At 43.4% G+C, this 18,131-nt stretch overlaps 1 protein-coding gene across 1 annotated transcript in view; it reads right to left on the bottom strand.

The window, feature by feature from the left end:
- PPP2R2B (protein phosphatase 2 regulatory subunit Bbeta) overlaps positions 1-17,481 on the bottom strand; it is a 129,339-nt gene extending 111,858 nt beyond the window's left edge. The window contains exon 1 of the mRNA XM_033926831.1: positions 17,233-17,481. Coding sequence (XP_033782722.1) covers positions 17,233-17,302 — 70 coding nt within the window. The 5' untranslated portion in view covers positions 17,303-17,481. The remainder of the gene's footprint in view (positions 1-17,232) is intronic.
- Positions 17,482-18,131: the final 650 nt, after the last annotated feature.

The following is an 18,131-nucleotide window of genomic DNA, read 5'->3' as shown; positions in this document are numbered from 1 at the left end:
TTGCCTCAGAAGTCTTTCATGAGGTACTTTGACAAATGCTTTTTGAAAATCCAAATACACAATATCAACCGGTTCACCTTTATCCACATGTTTATTCACCCCTTCAAAGAAATGCATTAGATTGGTGAGGCAAGATTGCCCTTGACTAAATCCATGTTGACTTTCTTGCATTAATCCATACTTACATATATGTTCTGTAATTTTGTTCTTTATATAGTTTTTACCATTTTGCCTGGCACTGATGTCGGACTCATTGGTCTATAATTTCCCAGATCACCTCTGGAACACTTTTTTAAAATTGGCGTCACATTGGCCACCCTCCAGTCTTCTGGTGCTATGCTGGATTTTAACATTGTTTACATCCATAGAAATAAAAAAGTAAAGAAAAAATATACAATAGGTTTTTTTATTGGACTAACTTTGTATATTTTTTGACTAACTTTTGGGAATTAACTCTCCCCTCCTTCCTCAGATCAGGATAGAATGGGCTACAAATGGAACTACTAGAACATTCAATTGAATAATTAATCAATCCAATCACAGGAAGGGCAGGGGAAGACAGCTGGTGACCTGAAGATGACAAATCAGGAGAGTTTGGTTCAAAAAACTCACACAACAGGCCTTACATTAAGGATTCCTTTTTACCTTTTGTTTGGATTTTTCCTCCCCTTTCTTTTATTTTAAGCAATGTATCCTCCCTATTTGCTCATGTGTATCATGTTGCATCTGTATTGTAATTGTGTATTCGTTCCCTTTACAGTATGTTATGTTTTTATATTTTAAACTTTTTAACGCTTTGTATTAATTGGAAACCGCTTTGACTATAAAAGCGGTATATCAAGACTTAAATAAAACTTGAAACACCCCGATTTTTTTCTTGTCCATTTCAAAGTATCTGATCACTTTAACTTCAAGCATTAATTTCCTCTGAATATTGACCATAAGGTCACTGATGTGGTGCTCTGCCCCTGGAAAGTCTTCTCCCCGGAGGTGTCACCTTGGTCTTCTTGTGGCATCGGATTTTATATCTAAATGAAGTGATTTTTGCCTTTAATATCTGGCCTGTATCATTCTTTACAAGGTCTGACAATTAAGTTCACAAACTTATCCTACAAAAAGTGCTACATACCTCATTGCTGAATACCACTATGGTCACCTTTGAAGAACTCCCCTTGGGAAGCTATGCACCGATGCCAGCGCCTAGTCCACCCTTCAAAACAATTTTGGAACTGTTTTTCTTGAATGTCCATCAAATCTGTTGTATTACTATTACCCTGTCATCAAAATGTCTTCCCTTCCAATATTTTATTTATCTTCGGGTAAAGAAAAAAGTCAATGGAAGCCAGATCAGGTGAGCAGCGAGGTTGTTCCAATACAGTTATTTGTTTTCTGGCTAAAAACTCCCTTACAGACAAAGTCCTGTGAGCTAGTGTGTTGTCATGATGTAAGAGCCATGAGTTATTGGTGAAAAGATCAGGTTCTAACTTTTTCACGCAGCCTTTTCAGCACTTCCAAATAGTAAATTTGGTTAACTGTTGAACAACCCTTTTTTTATCAAAAATGGTTAATAACATCGTTTTGACTCTTGATTTGGACTGGTGGAACCTTTTTGGTCATGAAGAATTGGCTGACTTCCATTGTGCACATTTGTTTCAGGGTCATATCGGTACACCCATGTTTCATCACCAGTGATAACATGGCCTAAAACGGTTGTCAAAGTCCATCCTCGAGGCCCGCAATCCAGTCGGGTTTTCAGGATTTCCCCCAATGAATATGCATGAGATCTATTAGCATACAATGAAAGAAGTGCCTGCAAACAGATCTCATGCATATTCATTGGGGGAATCCTAAAAACCCAACTGGATCGCAGCCCTCAAGGAGGGACTTTGACACCCCTGGCTTAAAACATCGTCTTGCCTCTCCAAAAGGTCTTGGCGAACTTTGACGCTCCTTTGCTTTTGTTCATCGGTGAGCTCCTTTGGGACAATTTTTGCACACACCTGTCTAATGCCAAGATTTTCCTGTTTCTCTATTAATGTTTACTTGGTCTGTTATGATTTTGATACACAATTTGATTAATTTTTAAATGTTTTCATCAGTTCTGCTCGTTACTGGTCGCTCTGAACTTTCAGTGACGTATTCTCTCCCCTCAGAAAAAACGTTTAATCCATTTGCACACCGCCGTTTTTTTCATGGCATTAGCCCCATAAACTTGGACTAATGTTCCCGATTTCACTTCCACTCTTGCCAAGTTGAACATGAAATTTACGGCCTCTTTTACAAAGCCACCCTAGCGGCTGCCGCGCAGCAACAGCCCCGAAGCCCTTTAAATCTCTACACAGCGCAGCGGCTAGCGTGGCTTTGTATAAGAGGCCGTTAATGTTTGTTCGTTGCTCTAATTCAAGCTCCAACATTCTTGCCAGGGCACAAAAAAAATACCCAACAATAATAATGACCACCGCTCAGCAAGACACCGCCACATGTCGACACAAACACAGCTGTACGATGCCGATATAGCCAGGTTATGAAACCTTACCGAGTTATTTGTACAGTGTTGCCAATGTTGTACAATGATCTTGAAGTGTTCTTTGGAAAAGAATTTTCTTATTTTTCTTAGGTTTCGCATGGTGAAGAATGCTTTTTTTATGGTTTTGTGTATTTGTGTTTGCATTGTGCAGCCTCTGTCTAGGTGTGTTCCCAGAATTTTGAGAGTATTCTGTATTGGATATTTGATTGTGTTTACATCTAGTTCTGTTAGGGATGGTTTTTGTTCCTTCTCTAGTAGTAGGAATTTGGTTTTCTCCGCATTCAGTTTTAACTTGTGGTTCGTCATCCATTTTTCTACAGTTTCTAATGTTGTTTTCAGGCGTCCGTTGGAGGTGGGGTCTTGGATGTCGAAGGGGAGGAGGATGGTTATATCATCCGCGTAGCTGAAGGATGTAATGTTTAGGGCGTCTAGGGCCGTGCCTAGGGATGCTATGAAGAGGTTGAAAAGTATGGGCGATAGAGGGGATCCTTGTGGAACTCCGCAGGGGTTTGACCATGAGTCGGATAGAAGATCATTTGACTTGACTCTGTATGATCTTGTTTTGAGGAATCCTTGGAACCAGTTGAGAACATTACCTGATATTCCTATGGCATCTAGTATCTGGAGTAGTATGGAATGGTCAACTAAGTCGAATGCTGCTGAAAGATCGAGTTGGATGATTAGTAACTTATTTCCTTTGCTGAGGTGCTGACGGGCTATGTCTAGTAGGGAAACCAGAAGTGTTTCAGTACTGTGATTGGTTCTGAATCCGGATTGAGTAGGGTGCAGGATGTGGTGGTCTTCTAGGTAATTGGCGAGATATTGTGCTACTAGACCCTCTATGAGTTTGACGTATAGAGGTATAGAAGCGATTGGTCTATAATTTGTTGGGCTGTCTATTGGGCCTTTGGGGTCTTTTAGTATGGGAGTAATTATGATTTCGCCAAGTTCCGGGGGGAACTGACCTTCCCTTAGGGTAGTTTGCAGCCATAGCGTGAGACCAGCTGTGAATTTAGTGGACGCTGTAGCTAGTAGATAAGGAGGACAATTGTTCAAATCACATGAAGATTTGCTGTATTTTTTATACAGCCGGTCTAGGTCTGACCATTGTGTCGTTGGGAAGTCGGTCCAGATCCTATCTGCTGAGGTGGCTTCGTCTTTTGTGGGTTTTGTTAGTATCTCTTCTAAGATGTTTCGAGAGTTGTTAAATGTGGATCTGATTGTGATGATTTTGTGTTTGAAATGGTCCGCTAGTTGGGAGGCTGTTGGAGTTTGGTTTCCTAGGGTGGCGAGGTGGGGTTTGGTATCAGTGAGATTTCTGACAAGGTTGAAAAGTTTTTTTGTGTCCGGTTTATCGGTGCCAATGAGTTTGGAGTAGTAGTCTGTTCTTTTTTCCTTCAGTTTGATTTTGTATTGTTTGATTTGGTGTCTCCATTCTGTTTTGGTGTGGTCTTGTTTCTGTTTTTTCCACGTCCTTTCTAATTGTCTGCATTGTCTTGGGGTCCTGTGATATGCATTGGCACAATTTGCAGCTTGCTATATCACAAGGGCTGGTGCCGTTCCCTTCTTTCAGAGCTTCTGTTGGGACCTTGCTTTTCACTCATTTTTGCTTCAGGAATCAGAATCTCTCTTTTAGTGAGCCTAACTGGACAACCGCATTCCTTTATTCTGCATGCGTTCACTATACACACCAGTCACTTTAAACCATCCATGCATTTTTCCCATTACTACCTTCATTACTATTTATAAAGGCTGGTAGCCTTTCATCTGCTAAGAAAGCAGATAATCTCTTATGCCTATTATGCATAATTCCTCCAGGACTTTCCAAGGCCTGTGTGCTGTACAGAAGCCACCATGAGAATGAATGCCTTACGTCAAGCAACTGAACAATGCTCAGGGTGTTCTCCGACTTATCTCTGCAGTATTTATTTTAGGAGAGCAAAAATATTCTTAAGCTGATGTCAAATCCTAGTTCTACATTTTAACTGGTTACTTCCCCACCCCCATAAAGTCACACAAACATAAGTCTTAGAAAATCAAAAGGTTACACATACAACAGGGCCTCGCAAATCAAAATTAAACTGCTTCCTATGATGTACGGTCTGATTGGTATTGGACTTGTCCTATGTGAGCTATATATCATTGCATTTTCACTCTGTGATCTTCCCAGGAATGGACAGGAATCCTCTGCACTAATCTCTTTTAACCCTTCATCTACTGGCAGCTATTGTTTGCTTCGTTTTCTCCTGCATTTTCCTCAAAACGCTGGCAATTATGGTATCGGTCTGTAGTGTAGCGTCTTTTTTACAATTCACTGAAGAACATGAGCAAATCCTTTCCCAAAATTAAAACATATCCGCTACTCTGCTGGTGGGGGAATTATAGCGGGAATGATAAGACAGATGGTGCTTAGAAGGTGAGTTGGAATTTGGATTGAAAGCATCTTCAAAGAAGTGGGCTTTGAGTTGGGATTTGAATACTGCCAGAGATGGCGCCTGATGTATCAAGTCAGGATTCCGGAATGCTATTGTTCATCAAGATTCTGGAATGTTGCTGTTATTTGGAATAGCCAAAGAGTAGCGAGATTCCAGAATCTCAAAAAGTAGCAACATTCCATGAAGAATCTCTAAACGGTAGCAACATTCAATGCTACTACTACTGATAATTTCTATAGCGTTACTAGACATACGCAGTGCTGTACATCAAAACATAGAAGAGACACCCTTAAAATTTCTAGGACATGCTGGAAACGCAGCAGTTGCAAAATTACTGATCTGGGTCTCACCTGGAAATGAGGTCTCCTCCCCGGGATCCTATGTGCCCTTTCTATTTCCAGTGGCACTTTCAGATTAAGGGGGAGTATTTTTGGACTTATGTCCTCTAGGAAAGATACCATATTTTTTCCTTCTGCCCCTTCTTTTAAACCCAGGACTCTTACATTATTCCTCCTCGCCCGGTTCTCATAATCAGTCATCCGTTTGAAAATGGAAAGGATAATTGCCATGCAGCAGGGAAATTTTAAAAAATTTCAGGTTATTTGGGAGCCATTAACAAGATACTGTAAAGATTGAAATTACTGAATAGAATAAATATTAATTTTTTCCCTTTTGTTCATACACGTCCAGGGTGGGGTGGGGGGCTAGGAATATTTCATGATTTCTTTTTCTTATGAATAATTTTTGGGTATAAGGGATGGGGGTTATTTGATGTGAGTTAGAATTTGATGATATATTAAGTGATGTTAAAGTATAAAATGATTGTATTTTATGTTACACTTATTGTGAGTTTTAAAAATGAATAAAGATTTATAAATAAAATAAAACATAGAAGAGAGTCCCTGATCCAAAGAGCTTACAATCTAGTCAAGACAGACAAACTGGACCAGAAAGTGCATCAATACACAGGCCACCACTGGGTAACTTATTTTGTCTTACAGGAAACAGTCACATTACACTGGAGGCTTTAGCCAAATTGCTTCTCCGGCATTCCATCTCCTTCTTCCCTCATCCTTGCAGCTGGCCCTTGTATCCGTCTCAGGCATGCCAGACTTGTTTTGCTTCCTTGGTCTTATTGACAGGCTATTCCAGGTACCCACCACCCTCTCAGTGAAGTAGTATGTCCAGTTTAACCTTGCCAAGGATATACCCTATGTGGAGTTGCCTTTTACATCTACTGACTTAAAATAAGCAACTGTGGCTCTAACCTTCACAGACTTTTCTCGCAGACTCCTTCCTTCCAACTTGACTCCAAGTCAACATTCAAAAATGAGGTCTCACGGCTTCAGAAATCAGAGCCTGCTGCAGACAGCTGTGATAATTTTCGTGCGTTCAGCATCTCCTGGGAGAAAAGCTTTGAGCACAAGAAAGAGGGGAGAAGGAGGGATCCTTGCCTAGCTGCCTCAGTCACTAATGAGGACAGACAGCCCCTTAAATACGACATGGTTCAGACACACACACAAAAAAATGCATTGATGGTTCTGATCTACTTATTTGAAGAGGGAAGGCAGATTCCAGCAGGGGTGCCAGTTTTAAAGATTCCCCATTGCCCCCCACTCCCTCCAGCACGGGTATAATTGACTGAGACAGGAAGTGAAGCTCTCCCTAAGCCGCCACATGATTCACTCAGTGTTGGAAAGCTTTTCTCTTTGACTTTCTTCCCAGCTCATTTTGATCTCTTTTTATTCTTTGTAAATGCTGTTTTAGTTCACAGATATTTCTCAGGGAATAATCCTGAACATAAATCACTAACCCCCCACTCTCCCCCTTTCCCTTATTTTACAAAGCCGCACAGGCGGCTGCCCTGTGGCAAAAGCCCCAAAGCCCTTTAAGTCCCTATGTGCTTTGTGGCAGTTACTCCAGCTGCCCACAGTATCGGGCCTTGCAAAAGTGGGGGTAAAAATTAAGCTCAGGGTTAAGCACCTAACCTTAGCTGGCTAGTGCTCAGAACTGGTGCCAGTTTGCCAAGGGCCAAGTCCAGTTATTTATTCATTTAAAACATTTTTAATCCGCCTTTATCCAAGGTGGCTCACAATATTACACACACATTTCAAGACTTGCACAATTATAAAGATCCTCGACATCAGCAAAAATCTTAAGATTATACCATCTCAACCTGTAAACTACATCTCAACCGCTCATCTACTTCAATCAAGCGGCACAAATCTAATAACCTGCAAAAAAGATGATATTCAAAAAGTAAAAAATTAATTCAAGAAGCAGAATATTAGCTTAGAAAAGCTCGAACAAACATAATTAGGTCTTGAGCAACTTTCTAAATTGCAAGATTTCTACAAAACCGTAAAGTACCAGACAATGCATTCCACATAAATGGTCCAGCGATAGAGAAACATTAATTTTTGTTCCATACATATCGTAAAACATTCCCCTTTGATGTGTCTAACAACCAACAATTCTGTGACCTCCGCGTCCTTGGCGGAGTATATAGTGTTAGGCATATTGGCCAAATAATTCGGCAAGATGTCATAAACACCTTGCTGGGCAAGTTTCAATACTTTGAATCGGATACGAAACAGAATTGGCAACCAGTGCAATTTTTTAAAAATAGGTGTAATATGTTCATATTGAGATACTCCAGCCAGTAGTCAGGCATCATTTGTAACGCTTAAATGCATACTTGAGGTAAACCTAGATAGATACCATTACAGTAATCTATCTGGGCTAGTACCTGTCTCAAATCCTGGGTGAATCTTCAGCTTTGTGCTGCTCTCAATCAACCCCCTAGAGCAGTGGTTCCCAACGCTGCCCTAGAGGACCACCAGCCAGTCAGGTTTTCAGGACAGCCCTAATGAATATGCAGAGAACGCAGAGAGAGTGGAGACATGATAGAGACGTTCAAATATGTTACTGGCCGTATTGAGGTGGAAGAAGACATCTTTTTCCTTACAGGACCTACGGCAACAAGAGGGCATCCGTTAAAAATCAAGGGTGGGAGATTCCATGGAGACATTAGGAAGTATTTCTTCACTGAAAGGGTGGTTGATCGTTGGAATGATCTTCCACTTCAGGTAGTAGAGGCCAGCAACGTGCTCGATTTTAAGAAAAAATGGGATAAACATGTGGGTTCACTTCAAGGAAGTGCTTAGGGCAGGGGTGTCCAATGTCGGTCCTCGAGGGCCGCAATCCAGTCGGGTTTTCAGGATTTCCCCAATGAATATGCATTGAAAGCAGTGCATGCAAATAGATCTCATGCATATTCATTGGGGAAATCCTGAAAACCCGACTGGACTGCGGCCCTCGAGGACCGACATTGGACACCCCTGGCTTAGGGGAAGGGTTCTTCGAGTGGGCAGACTTGTTGGGCCGATGGAACCTTTTCTGCCGTCATATTCTATGTTTCTATGGGGCAACTTGATTGATTAGTCGCGTTTGCATGCAAATGATTTGCACCTCTTGCAAACTTGATAGCGCATCGATCGTTGCTGGAGAATCGGCCAACAGCGATCCAGTCGTTCTCTTTAGTGCATCTAGCCCCAAGTCTGTTGTCTGTGCCACACTTCTAAACCTTTTATGTAACTAGGTATCTCGTATAAAAAGTAAATTAAAAAAAAAGAGTTCTGATCATGTGAAGTGGATTAATGAAGAACGAGGGCGAATGAATTGTGGAGGCCCAGGTTCTAACTTTCACACTGCCAGGTCATTTCCCCTGGAATGCATGAAGGGCTAAGTTGCAACTGAACACAAATGAAGTCCTGGGAGGTTGTTACCTGCTTCAGCCGTGTCTGAACTCAAAGAGGGCTCCATCACTGGCACGGGTTAAAAAGCTCAGAAGCCCCCTTTCAGGCTATAAATAAACTTGGCGTCCCATCACTCAGCAACCTGGAGAACCAAGGCCTTTGTGCGCTTCAGTATTCAGCAGTAGACAAGGAACTGCCATCGTAGCTATAGAGAGCTCTCGTTAAATCCCTCTGCGGCCTGACTCCACATTGAAAGCGGATGGTTTTCACATTTCTGGCACCATGAAAGCCAACTGGATTAAGAAGACTAATCTTCAACAAATAATTCTGTAAGGATAAGGAAAATGAATTCCCTTTTTGCTGGAGAATATCCTGGAATGTCTACCGGCAGCCAGCATTAGATACAATACGGCTCAACCAATATAACTGGGAAAATCAGGGTCAGTCAGGACTTTAGTTAATCCATTATTGAAGATTTAGAGGGCTGACATTTATAGGAGGCCGTTTTTCTTATTTTTCAGCAATATCAATCCACAAGAAAGTACTGCTGTTAGGTAAATCTCTGATATTTCTAGAGTGTTGGACCTTATAGGACTGTTTACGCTGATCAAGTATCCCAGTCCCTTTGAAGCTAGAGGCTGACTATTTCAGGCCATAGACAAACAGGGCCGTTTCATAAGCATGCACCTGGCGCAATCCACCACTTCCGCATGTCGACAGGGCCTTTAATCCGAAGTTTCATGCACTAGTACACCAGGCACTGTCCTAAGCGGCATCACGGGTAATTTCAAGGTGGACATAAACATAGGCAGACCATAGGCGTGATACCACATGATGTGTGTAGCTTATACAATACTATCAACGATATGTATCACTTGGCAAACTCCTTGACATGGCGTAAGGGGCAACGCCTAAGTTTTGGCATGCCAATGTAAGTTTGCACTAACATTTTATAACAATTTAGGTGCGCCTAAGTGCTATTATAAAACTGAATCGCTCCATGGTGCGACCTCATCTGGAGTATTACGTGCAATTCTGGTCGCCTTATCTCAAGAAAGATACAGCAGCACTAGAAAAGGTTCAAAGAAGAGCGACCAAGATGATAAAGGGAATGGAACTCTTCTCGTATGAGGAAAGACTAAATAGGTTAGGGCTCTTCAGCTTGGAGAAGAGAAGGCTGAGGGGAGATAGGATTGAAGTCTACAAAATCCTGAGTGGGGTAGAACGGGTACAAGTGGATCGATTTTTCACTCCGTCAAAAATTACAAAGATTAGGGGACATAAGAACATAAACAATGCCTCTGCTGGGTCAGACCTGAAGTCCATCATGCCCAGCAGTCCGCTCACATGGCGGCCCAACAGGTCCAGGACCTGTGCAGTAATCCTCTATCTATACCCCTCTATCCCCTTTTCCAGTAGGAAATTGTCCAATCCTTTCTTGAACCCCAGTACTGTACTCTGCCCTATTACGCTCTCTGGAAGCGCATTCCAGGTGTCCACCACACGTTGGGTAAAGAAGAACTTCCTGGCATTTGTATTGAATCTGTCCCCTTTCAACTTTTCCGAATGCCCTCTTGTTCTTTTATTTTTTGAAAGTTTGAAGAATCTGTCCCTCTCTACTTTCTCTATGCCCTTCATGATCTTGTAAGTCTCTATCATATCCCCTCTAAGTCTCCTCTTCTCCAGGGAAAAGAGACCCAGTTTCTCCAATCTCTCAGCATATGAAAGGTTTTCCATCCCCTTTATCAGACGCGTTGCTCTCCACTGAATCCTCTCGAGTAATGCCATGTCCTTCTTAAGATACGGCGACCAATATTGGATGCAGTATTCCAGATGCGGACGCACCATCGCCCGATACAATGGCAGGATAACTTCTTTTGTTCTGGTTGTAATACCCTTCTTGATTATGCCTAGCATTCTGTTTGCCTTCTTAGCGGCCGCTGCGCACTGTGCCATCGGCTTCATTGTCATGTCCACCATTACCCCCAAGTCCCTTTTTTGGGTACTCTCATTTAATAACATTCCTCCCATCGTATAGTTGTACCTCGGGTTTCTGTTTCCCACATCTAATACTTTACATTTCTCAATGTTGAACTTCATGTGCCATCTCGTCGCCCATTCCCCTAGTTTGTTCAAGTCCCTTTGCAATTCTTCGCAGTCTTCTTTAGTCCGAGCTCCACTAAATAGTTTGGTGTCATCCGCAAATTTTATTATCTCACACTTCGTCCCTATTTCTAGATCATTTATGAATATATTAAATAGCAGCGGCCCGAGCATCGAGCCCTGCGGGACCCCACTCGTGACCCTCCTCCAGTTCGAATAGTGGCCCTTCAGTCCTACCCTCTGTTTCCTACCCGCCAACCAGTTTCTGATCCATCTATGTACGTCTCCTTCCACCCCATGGTTCTTCAGTTTCCGGAATAGGCATTCATGGGGCACCTTGTCAAAAGCTTTTTGGAAATCTAGATATAAGATGTCTATGGGGTCTCCCCTAACCATCCGTTTGTTAATTCCTTCGAAGAAGTGCAATAAGTTCGTTAGGCACAATCTCCCCTTGCAGAAACCATGTTAGCTGGTTATCAGAAGTTTGTTTCTTTCAAAATGTTCATTGATGTTTTCTTTTATCAGTGCTTCCGCCATTTTCTCTGGAACCGAGGTCAGACTCACCGGTCTGTAGTTTCCTGGGTCACCTCTTGATTCCTTTTTAAAGATGGGCGTAACATTGGCTATCTTCCAGTCCTCCGGGATCATGCCTGTTTTCAGGGATAGATTGCAGGGAAATACTTTTAAAACCAATAGGAGGAAATATTTTATCACTCAGAGAATTGTTAAGCTCTGGAACGTTGCTGATTTTAAGAAAGGCTTGGACAATTTCCTGTTGCCCTGGATCGGTAGCATGGAATGCTGCTACTCTTTGGGTTTTGGTCAGGTACGGGCAAATGGGCTTGATAGACCATTGGTCTGACATCATTGTCATGCCTACGGCAAATCAAAGGGCCAAGTTATTCCTCCAAAGTGGTCAATAGAGAATTCGGAACACAGGCTCCAGGGACACAGTTCTGGGCTCTGGTCATTCAGACTACTTGACTGCCAGGGGCAGAGACTGACCAAAGAGCGAAAGACAGAAAACTCCACCCAGGAGGCCCCTATGGCTGGTGTGACACTTTAAATAATTGTTATGGATTCGTTTCAAAATATAATGCGCAAATGCTCTCTGGAAATGCCTTAAATATGTAAAGGAATTAATCCACCGAGGGAAGGGAGAAGGTTAAAAATGCCATCCATCTAAAGTGTCTCGGTAAGCAAAAGGTTTTCATTACTAATGAGATCACGATGCTTGGCTGAAAGAGAGTAGACTTGGGAGGGTGGGATGTGAGGAGAATAGAGAAAAAACCGTCTGCATTGTTATGCTGCTGTTTGAAATGTTGAGGGAATACAGTCAAACCTTGGTTTGCGAGCATAATTCATTCCAGAAGAATGCTGGTAATCCAAAGCATTCATATATCAAAGCAAATTTTCCCAAAGGACATAATGGAAACTCAGACGATTTGTTCCACAACCCAAAAGCCTTAACCTTTTCCTGTCGCGTGTCCGGGATGACGGGACATTCCAAAAATGTCGTTGCCATCGTATGTCCCATGGCATGGGACATACAGTACACCTACCTATCATTTGCCCCATCTATTTATTACCAAGTAGTTCGGAGTCTGAGATGGATAATGATTCGGACTTTGATGCAGAAAATGTAGCGGGCAGTAGCGATAATTACGATTGGAACCGGAGTAACGTAAAATTTATTACGATAGGAAAAGGTTAATACAAAATACAAGTACACTTCTCCCTCGTCATTCGCGGGGGATACGGGCAGAGCCGGACCGTGAATGCTGAAAAATCGCGATTATCCGGCTCTGACCCACCCCCACCTCCCTGCCGCCTTCCCGGCCTTACCTGGTGGTCTAGAGGGCTTTCGGGGCAGGAGCGATCTTCCTACGCTCCTGCCCCGTGCAGATCGCCATCAGGAAATGGCTGTAGGGAGTTCCCGACGTAGTCTCGAGAGACTACGCCCCACAAGGGCATCCCATTTGCTCTTAAATTCTTGCACGCTGTTTGCCTCGGTCACCTGCCGGCGAGCCAGCTTAAGTGCAAAATTGTAATTGTCTGGTGGGCCACATTTCCCGCGGGCCAGAGTTTGACATGTCTGGTATAGACAGAGCAGGAGGAACGTAACTGGCTCCTGGAATCTGCCTTGACATCCGGATCAAGCAAAGGTTGGGAAGCAGTAGGGCCCAGAAGGTTTTCTGAGGACTTGAAGGACCACTAGACCCTTTAACCTTCACTATGTCTCAGGTCAATTTCCCTGGAATGAAATATAACAAAAAGGAAATAAGGTGATACCTTTCCTTTTTTGTTTTATTTCTCTATATTACCTTTAAAAGCAGGCTACCACACCATTTTACCCTGGAATGAAAGAAATAGACTTGCAACTGAGCCTGAATAAAGTCTCATAAGAACATAAGCTGTGCCTCTGCTGGGTCAGACCAGAGGTCCATCACGCCCAGCAGTCCGCTCATGCTGCGGCCCATCAGGTCCAGGACCTGTATAGTAATCCTCTATCCATACCCTTCTATCCCCTTTTCCTTCAGGAAATCATCTAATCTGTTCTTGAACCCCAAAACCATACTCTGTCCTATCACGCCCTCTGGAAGCACATTCCAGGTGTCCACCACCCTCTGGGTGAAGAAGAACTTCCTAGCATTGGTTCTGAATCTGTCCCCTCTCAATTTTTCCGAATGCCCTCTCGTTCTTGTAGATTTTGAAAGTTTGAAGAATCTGTCCCTCTCCACTTTCTCTAGCCCTTTGTGATCTTGTAAGTCTCTATCATGTCCCCTCTAAGTCTCCGCTTCTCTAGGGAAAAGAGCCCCAGTTTCTCCAGTCTTTCAGCGTATGAAAGGTTTTCCATACCCAGCATAGGTGGGAAGAGGCTACGGTTCTCCCTGAAGGGCCTACAAGTGGCTAATTTCCATTGGAGAGAGGCTGAGATGTCGTTCTGAGTTATTTGCCTAAGGCAGTGTTTTTCAACCGCTGTTCCGCGGCACACTAGTGTGCCGCGAGATGTTGCCTGGTGTGCCGCAGGGCCGCCATCAGGGCAGTACTACCAGTCCTGCATTCAGGGGCCCGGAGCTGACAGGGGGCCCGAGGCAGGGGCGCCAGTAGCTCGCCAAGGCAAAGTGAGTCGATCACCCAGGACTCACTTTGTCTTGGCAATCTAATCTATCGAGCCGATAAGTCTTCTTCTCCCCGACGTCAATTCTGCAGTCGGAGAGGAAGTTCGGGCCAGCCAATCGCTGCCTGGCTGGGCAGAACTTCCTCTCCGATTGCAGAATTGACGTCAGGGAGAGCATGCGTCGGCGTCGGCTTTGGGGCCTGTTATCCATTGGTGGGTCCTGTTCCCCGATGGCAGCGGCAGTGGCTTGGGGAACGGCAGGGAGAAAGAAAGAAAGGGGGCAGGCAGGGAAAAACAGAAGGAAAGAAGAGAAACAGAAAAAAAGAAAGAAAGGTCAGGGAGAGAGGAAGAAAAAGTTGGGGGAGGGAATGAGGTGTGGAGGAGAGAAAGCATACAGGCTGATAGAAGGGAAGAAAGATTGGATGCACAGTCAGAAGAAGAAAGTGCAACCAGAAATCACAAGACAAGGTAGGAAAAATGATTTTATTTTAAATTTAGCAAAGTGGAGGCAGTATTACCACAGTTTTCAAAGGAATTTGCCCAAATAACTTAATAGTTAACTGGGTAAATTCCCAGAGATGAAAACTTCCCTTCACTTACTATGCACAGTTCTGAATGTCTATATTTTACAATATGGTCACTTTTTACTAAACCGCAATAGTGGTTTTTAGCGCAGGGAGCCTATGAGCGTCAAGAGCAGCGCTGGGCATTCAGCGCAGCTCCCTGCGCTAAAAACTGCTATTGTGGTTTAATAAAAAGGATGGAGGGTATATTTGTCTATTTTTGTATGCTATAAAAACCAAATACAGAGAGAGAGTGAGAGCTGTTGACGAAGAGCTACGTGTGTGTCTTTCTTCCATTCCAGCCAGAATATCAGCTTTGTGTTCAGCCAAACAGGCCCAGGTTTCGCACTGAATAAAGTATTTTATAATTTTTCACTATTCTGTTTACTTAATATTTCATAATAAAGTAATTATAAAATACTTTCTCTGAATTTGATTCCTATTCAAGAGAATTACTTTATATATAGTCAATATAGGCACAGAGTTAAATTTTTTAACGGTGGTGTGCCTCGTGATTTTTTTCATGAAACAAGTGTGCCTTTGCCCAAAAAAGGTTGAAAAACACTGGCCTAAGGTGCTAAAGTAGTCAACATTGGGGAAATGATTCATTACGTAACAGAGACACGACACTAGACCAGGCAGTTCTTGGCATCTACGGAATGAACACATTGAGGTATACCGCCCAAATATCACAGAATAAAGTTGTGTTTTCGGGATTAAGACTTGTGATAAATAGCCTTCTATGTACCAGCAAAACTACCTTAATGGTTAGAGCAGCGGGCTATGACCCAGAAAACCTAGGGTTCAAATTCCACTTAGTCCAACGAAATGAAAAAAGTGGAAAACCACTAGACTAAGCATTGAGCTGGTGCTAGTTATAGCCACGTAGCTTGGGTTTAGCGCGCGCTGAAACCGCTATTGCAGCTTAGTAAAAGGAGCCCTTGATGGAGGCTGCCCCGACTTTGTTGGCTGGGTTGAGAACTTTTCAGTGGCCCCTCGTGGAAACTCTCTGTGGCCAGGAAGGTACGTTCTGCAAAATTTCTCCCCTCCCCCCCAACCTCCCCCCACCTGCTGATGCATTCCAAAGAGTAAATCTTTTTTTTTTTTTTTGATGACACAGCAGCTAACAACCAGGACAAATTATTATGGAAGCGAGGACAGAGGACGTGGCTCTTAGATCTTAGCCACGCTCTCACTCACTACTCAGCCTCCAAAATCGGTTCAGCAAAACCCAACACAAATACCATATTCTCATAGAAAGCCCAGACACAATAGCAATTTCTGTCAATCACATGCTATTAAATATATATTATTTGTCACAGTGAGGAATTTATTTATGGTGGAGAGGTTGCATGGCTTTGCGTTACGGTGGGAGAGGTAAAGATGAGCAATTTGATTGTTTCTGACAGACCATTCTCACCCCAGACAGTCTGGGAAGAAAAACTCGGCAATGTGGCAACACCTCCAGGCAAAAGCTTCACCCAGGAAAACAAATGCCATCACCCTCTCTCTTATGCCTTTTCAATATAAGGTCCAGCCTTTATCTTTCCCATTCAAAGACTTTTTTGGGGGGGGATGGTAATGTCATTTCTGTGCCATCTTGATTAAGGCAGACGCTGTGTGGCAAAAAAAAAAAAAAAAAGTCTCAATTATAATTATTTTACTGATGTTTCACCATCCAAGCCTGTGATTTTGTACCTGGGCTATGCATTTTTAATATCCACAAGCTGGAGAGCCTCTCCCTTTTTATTAAAAGATGGGATCAGAGCTACCTGTAAGCTTTTCATTATTATCACTTCAATCAGAAATCTATCCATGACAGAAGGGCTCAAATGAACAGGGATAATCTTTTTTTTTTTTTTTTTTTCTGTACTCACTGAAATCCAGGAGGCTTTTCATGGGGAACCTTCAACAATGCTCTTCGGAAAAATCTCTCTCAATTTAGACACGAAATACGAAGAAATAAATAAACTCACAATAGGCGCAGGTTATGCTCCCATTTTCATAGCTTCGAAATAAAGGTCTCTGAAAATACCACCGACAGCAGACAGACATTCTCCCCCCCCCCCCTCCTACATCTCGCTTGCATTTAACATCCCCCCCCAAAAAAAAATAATAAAGATATGCAAAGCCTCCCGAATTTGACGGTGCCCACGGATCTCGTTCAGCATAAATGATCACCGGGCACAGTCTCCGGGGACGTGGGAGTCGAGGGGTGCAGCCGTCAGAACTGGCTTTTGCCAGCCCCGTTAACTCTTCATATTCTCCATCAACAGGAGGGAAAAAGCATCAGTGATGTGGACTATTTTGCACATCTTGGGGGAAGCCATAGCTCTGCTCTCATGGCAAGCACACCTGCTGGCTACCTCTCTCTTTTTTTTTTTTTAATCTTTATTGATTTTCAAACTTTGACAGTGCAACACAATTAATTGAACCTAAACGCTATTAAAAACACAATTAATACATAAAACAACCATTTTCTCCCCCCTCCTCCCAATTATTAATACAAGAAGACGTACTATGTTATTAGAATATTATAATTAATTCAATCATTTCAATAATCAAAATACATTTGCCACCCCATGCAACGAATGCAGTCAATGGGCATACTTCTCTCAAAGCATGCCACTGGTGCCCTGCTCATGCCAACCTTGAAGCAGAGCAGCGGCCCCGCGCTCCACCCCCGGCCAAGCCCCCGTGCCGGATGGCTACCCCGCGCAATTACCTTCGGTTGCATAGCTGTGGTCGCGCAGGAAAGTGCTGTTGATCTTGCGGGCGTCGAGGTCCTCCTCCATCGAGAGCGGCGGCACTTTCTCCGGGGGCTACAGAAAAGCGGCGAGCAGCCATGCTGGTCGCCCCGGGCACGGCATGCTCCAGGCCCCCCCCGGATGCGGGCACGGCAGCTTCGAGAGCCTGGCCCCGGGGAACGCAGGAGACCCGGCGGCTGCTGCTGCTGCTGCTGCTGCTGCTGCCGCTCCTGCAAACCGGGCGACTACTGCAGCAGCCCGGGCTCCGCCCCTACAGCTTGCCGCCGGCCAATCGCAGCTGCTGCTGCGGTGACAGCAGCTCGCGCCCTCTGCTCGGGGTGGGCGCGCGCTGCTAGACTCGCTGCGCGTCTATGTGGACTCTTAGCCCTCGCCAACGGACTTGAAGCAAGCACTGCTGTCTGCAACGGCCACGGCACTGAAGCTGCGAGCCGCCGAGTGACGTTTCGTAGCTCTTGCAACTCCTCCCCACAAAATGCATGCGCATCTGTTGCAGCAAATTAGCCACGTTGCACGTGCAAATGGCGCACATGTTAATAAAATTACAATGTAAGGGGGATAATACAATAAATAAGACTAACAAGATTATTGACAAATTTGATAAGACTAGAAACATAAGGGAGGAGATGGGTAAGAATTACAATTTATATAAAAGTTAAAGAAACAAATAAGGAGGACACATAAGGAAAGGGAAGAAGAAAAAAAATAAAATAAAATGATTACTTAAAATTTTTAGAAGGAAAAAATGATATTGGTTCAAAGACTAAATGATTAATTTATAAAGAGAAAACTCTTCAGTTTACCTTTAAATTTTTCTATATTGGTTTCTTCCCTTAAATGGCTAGGGAGAGAATTCCAG

The sequence above is a fragment of the Geotrypetes seraphini genome, chromosome 18 (assembly GCF_902459505.1).
Source record: "Geotrypetes seraphini chromosome 18, aGeoSer1.1, whole genome shotgun sequence".
Classification (NCBI taxonomy): Eukaryota; Metazoa; Chordata; class Amphibia; order Gymnophiona; family Dermophiidae; genus Geotrypetes; species Geotrypetes seraphini.
The sequence above is the reverse complement of the archived record's forward strand: the minus strand, read 5'-3'. Positions and strand labels throughout refer to the sequence as shown.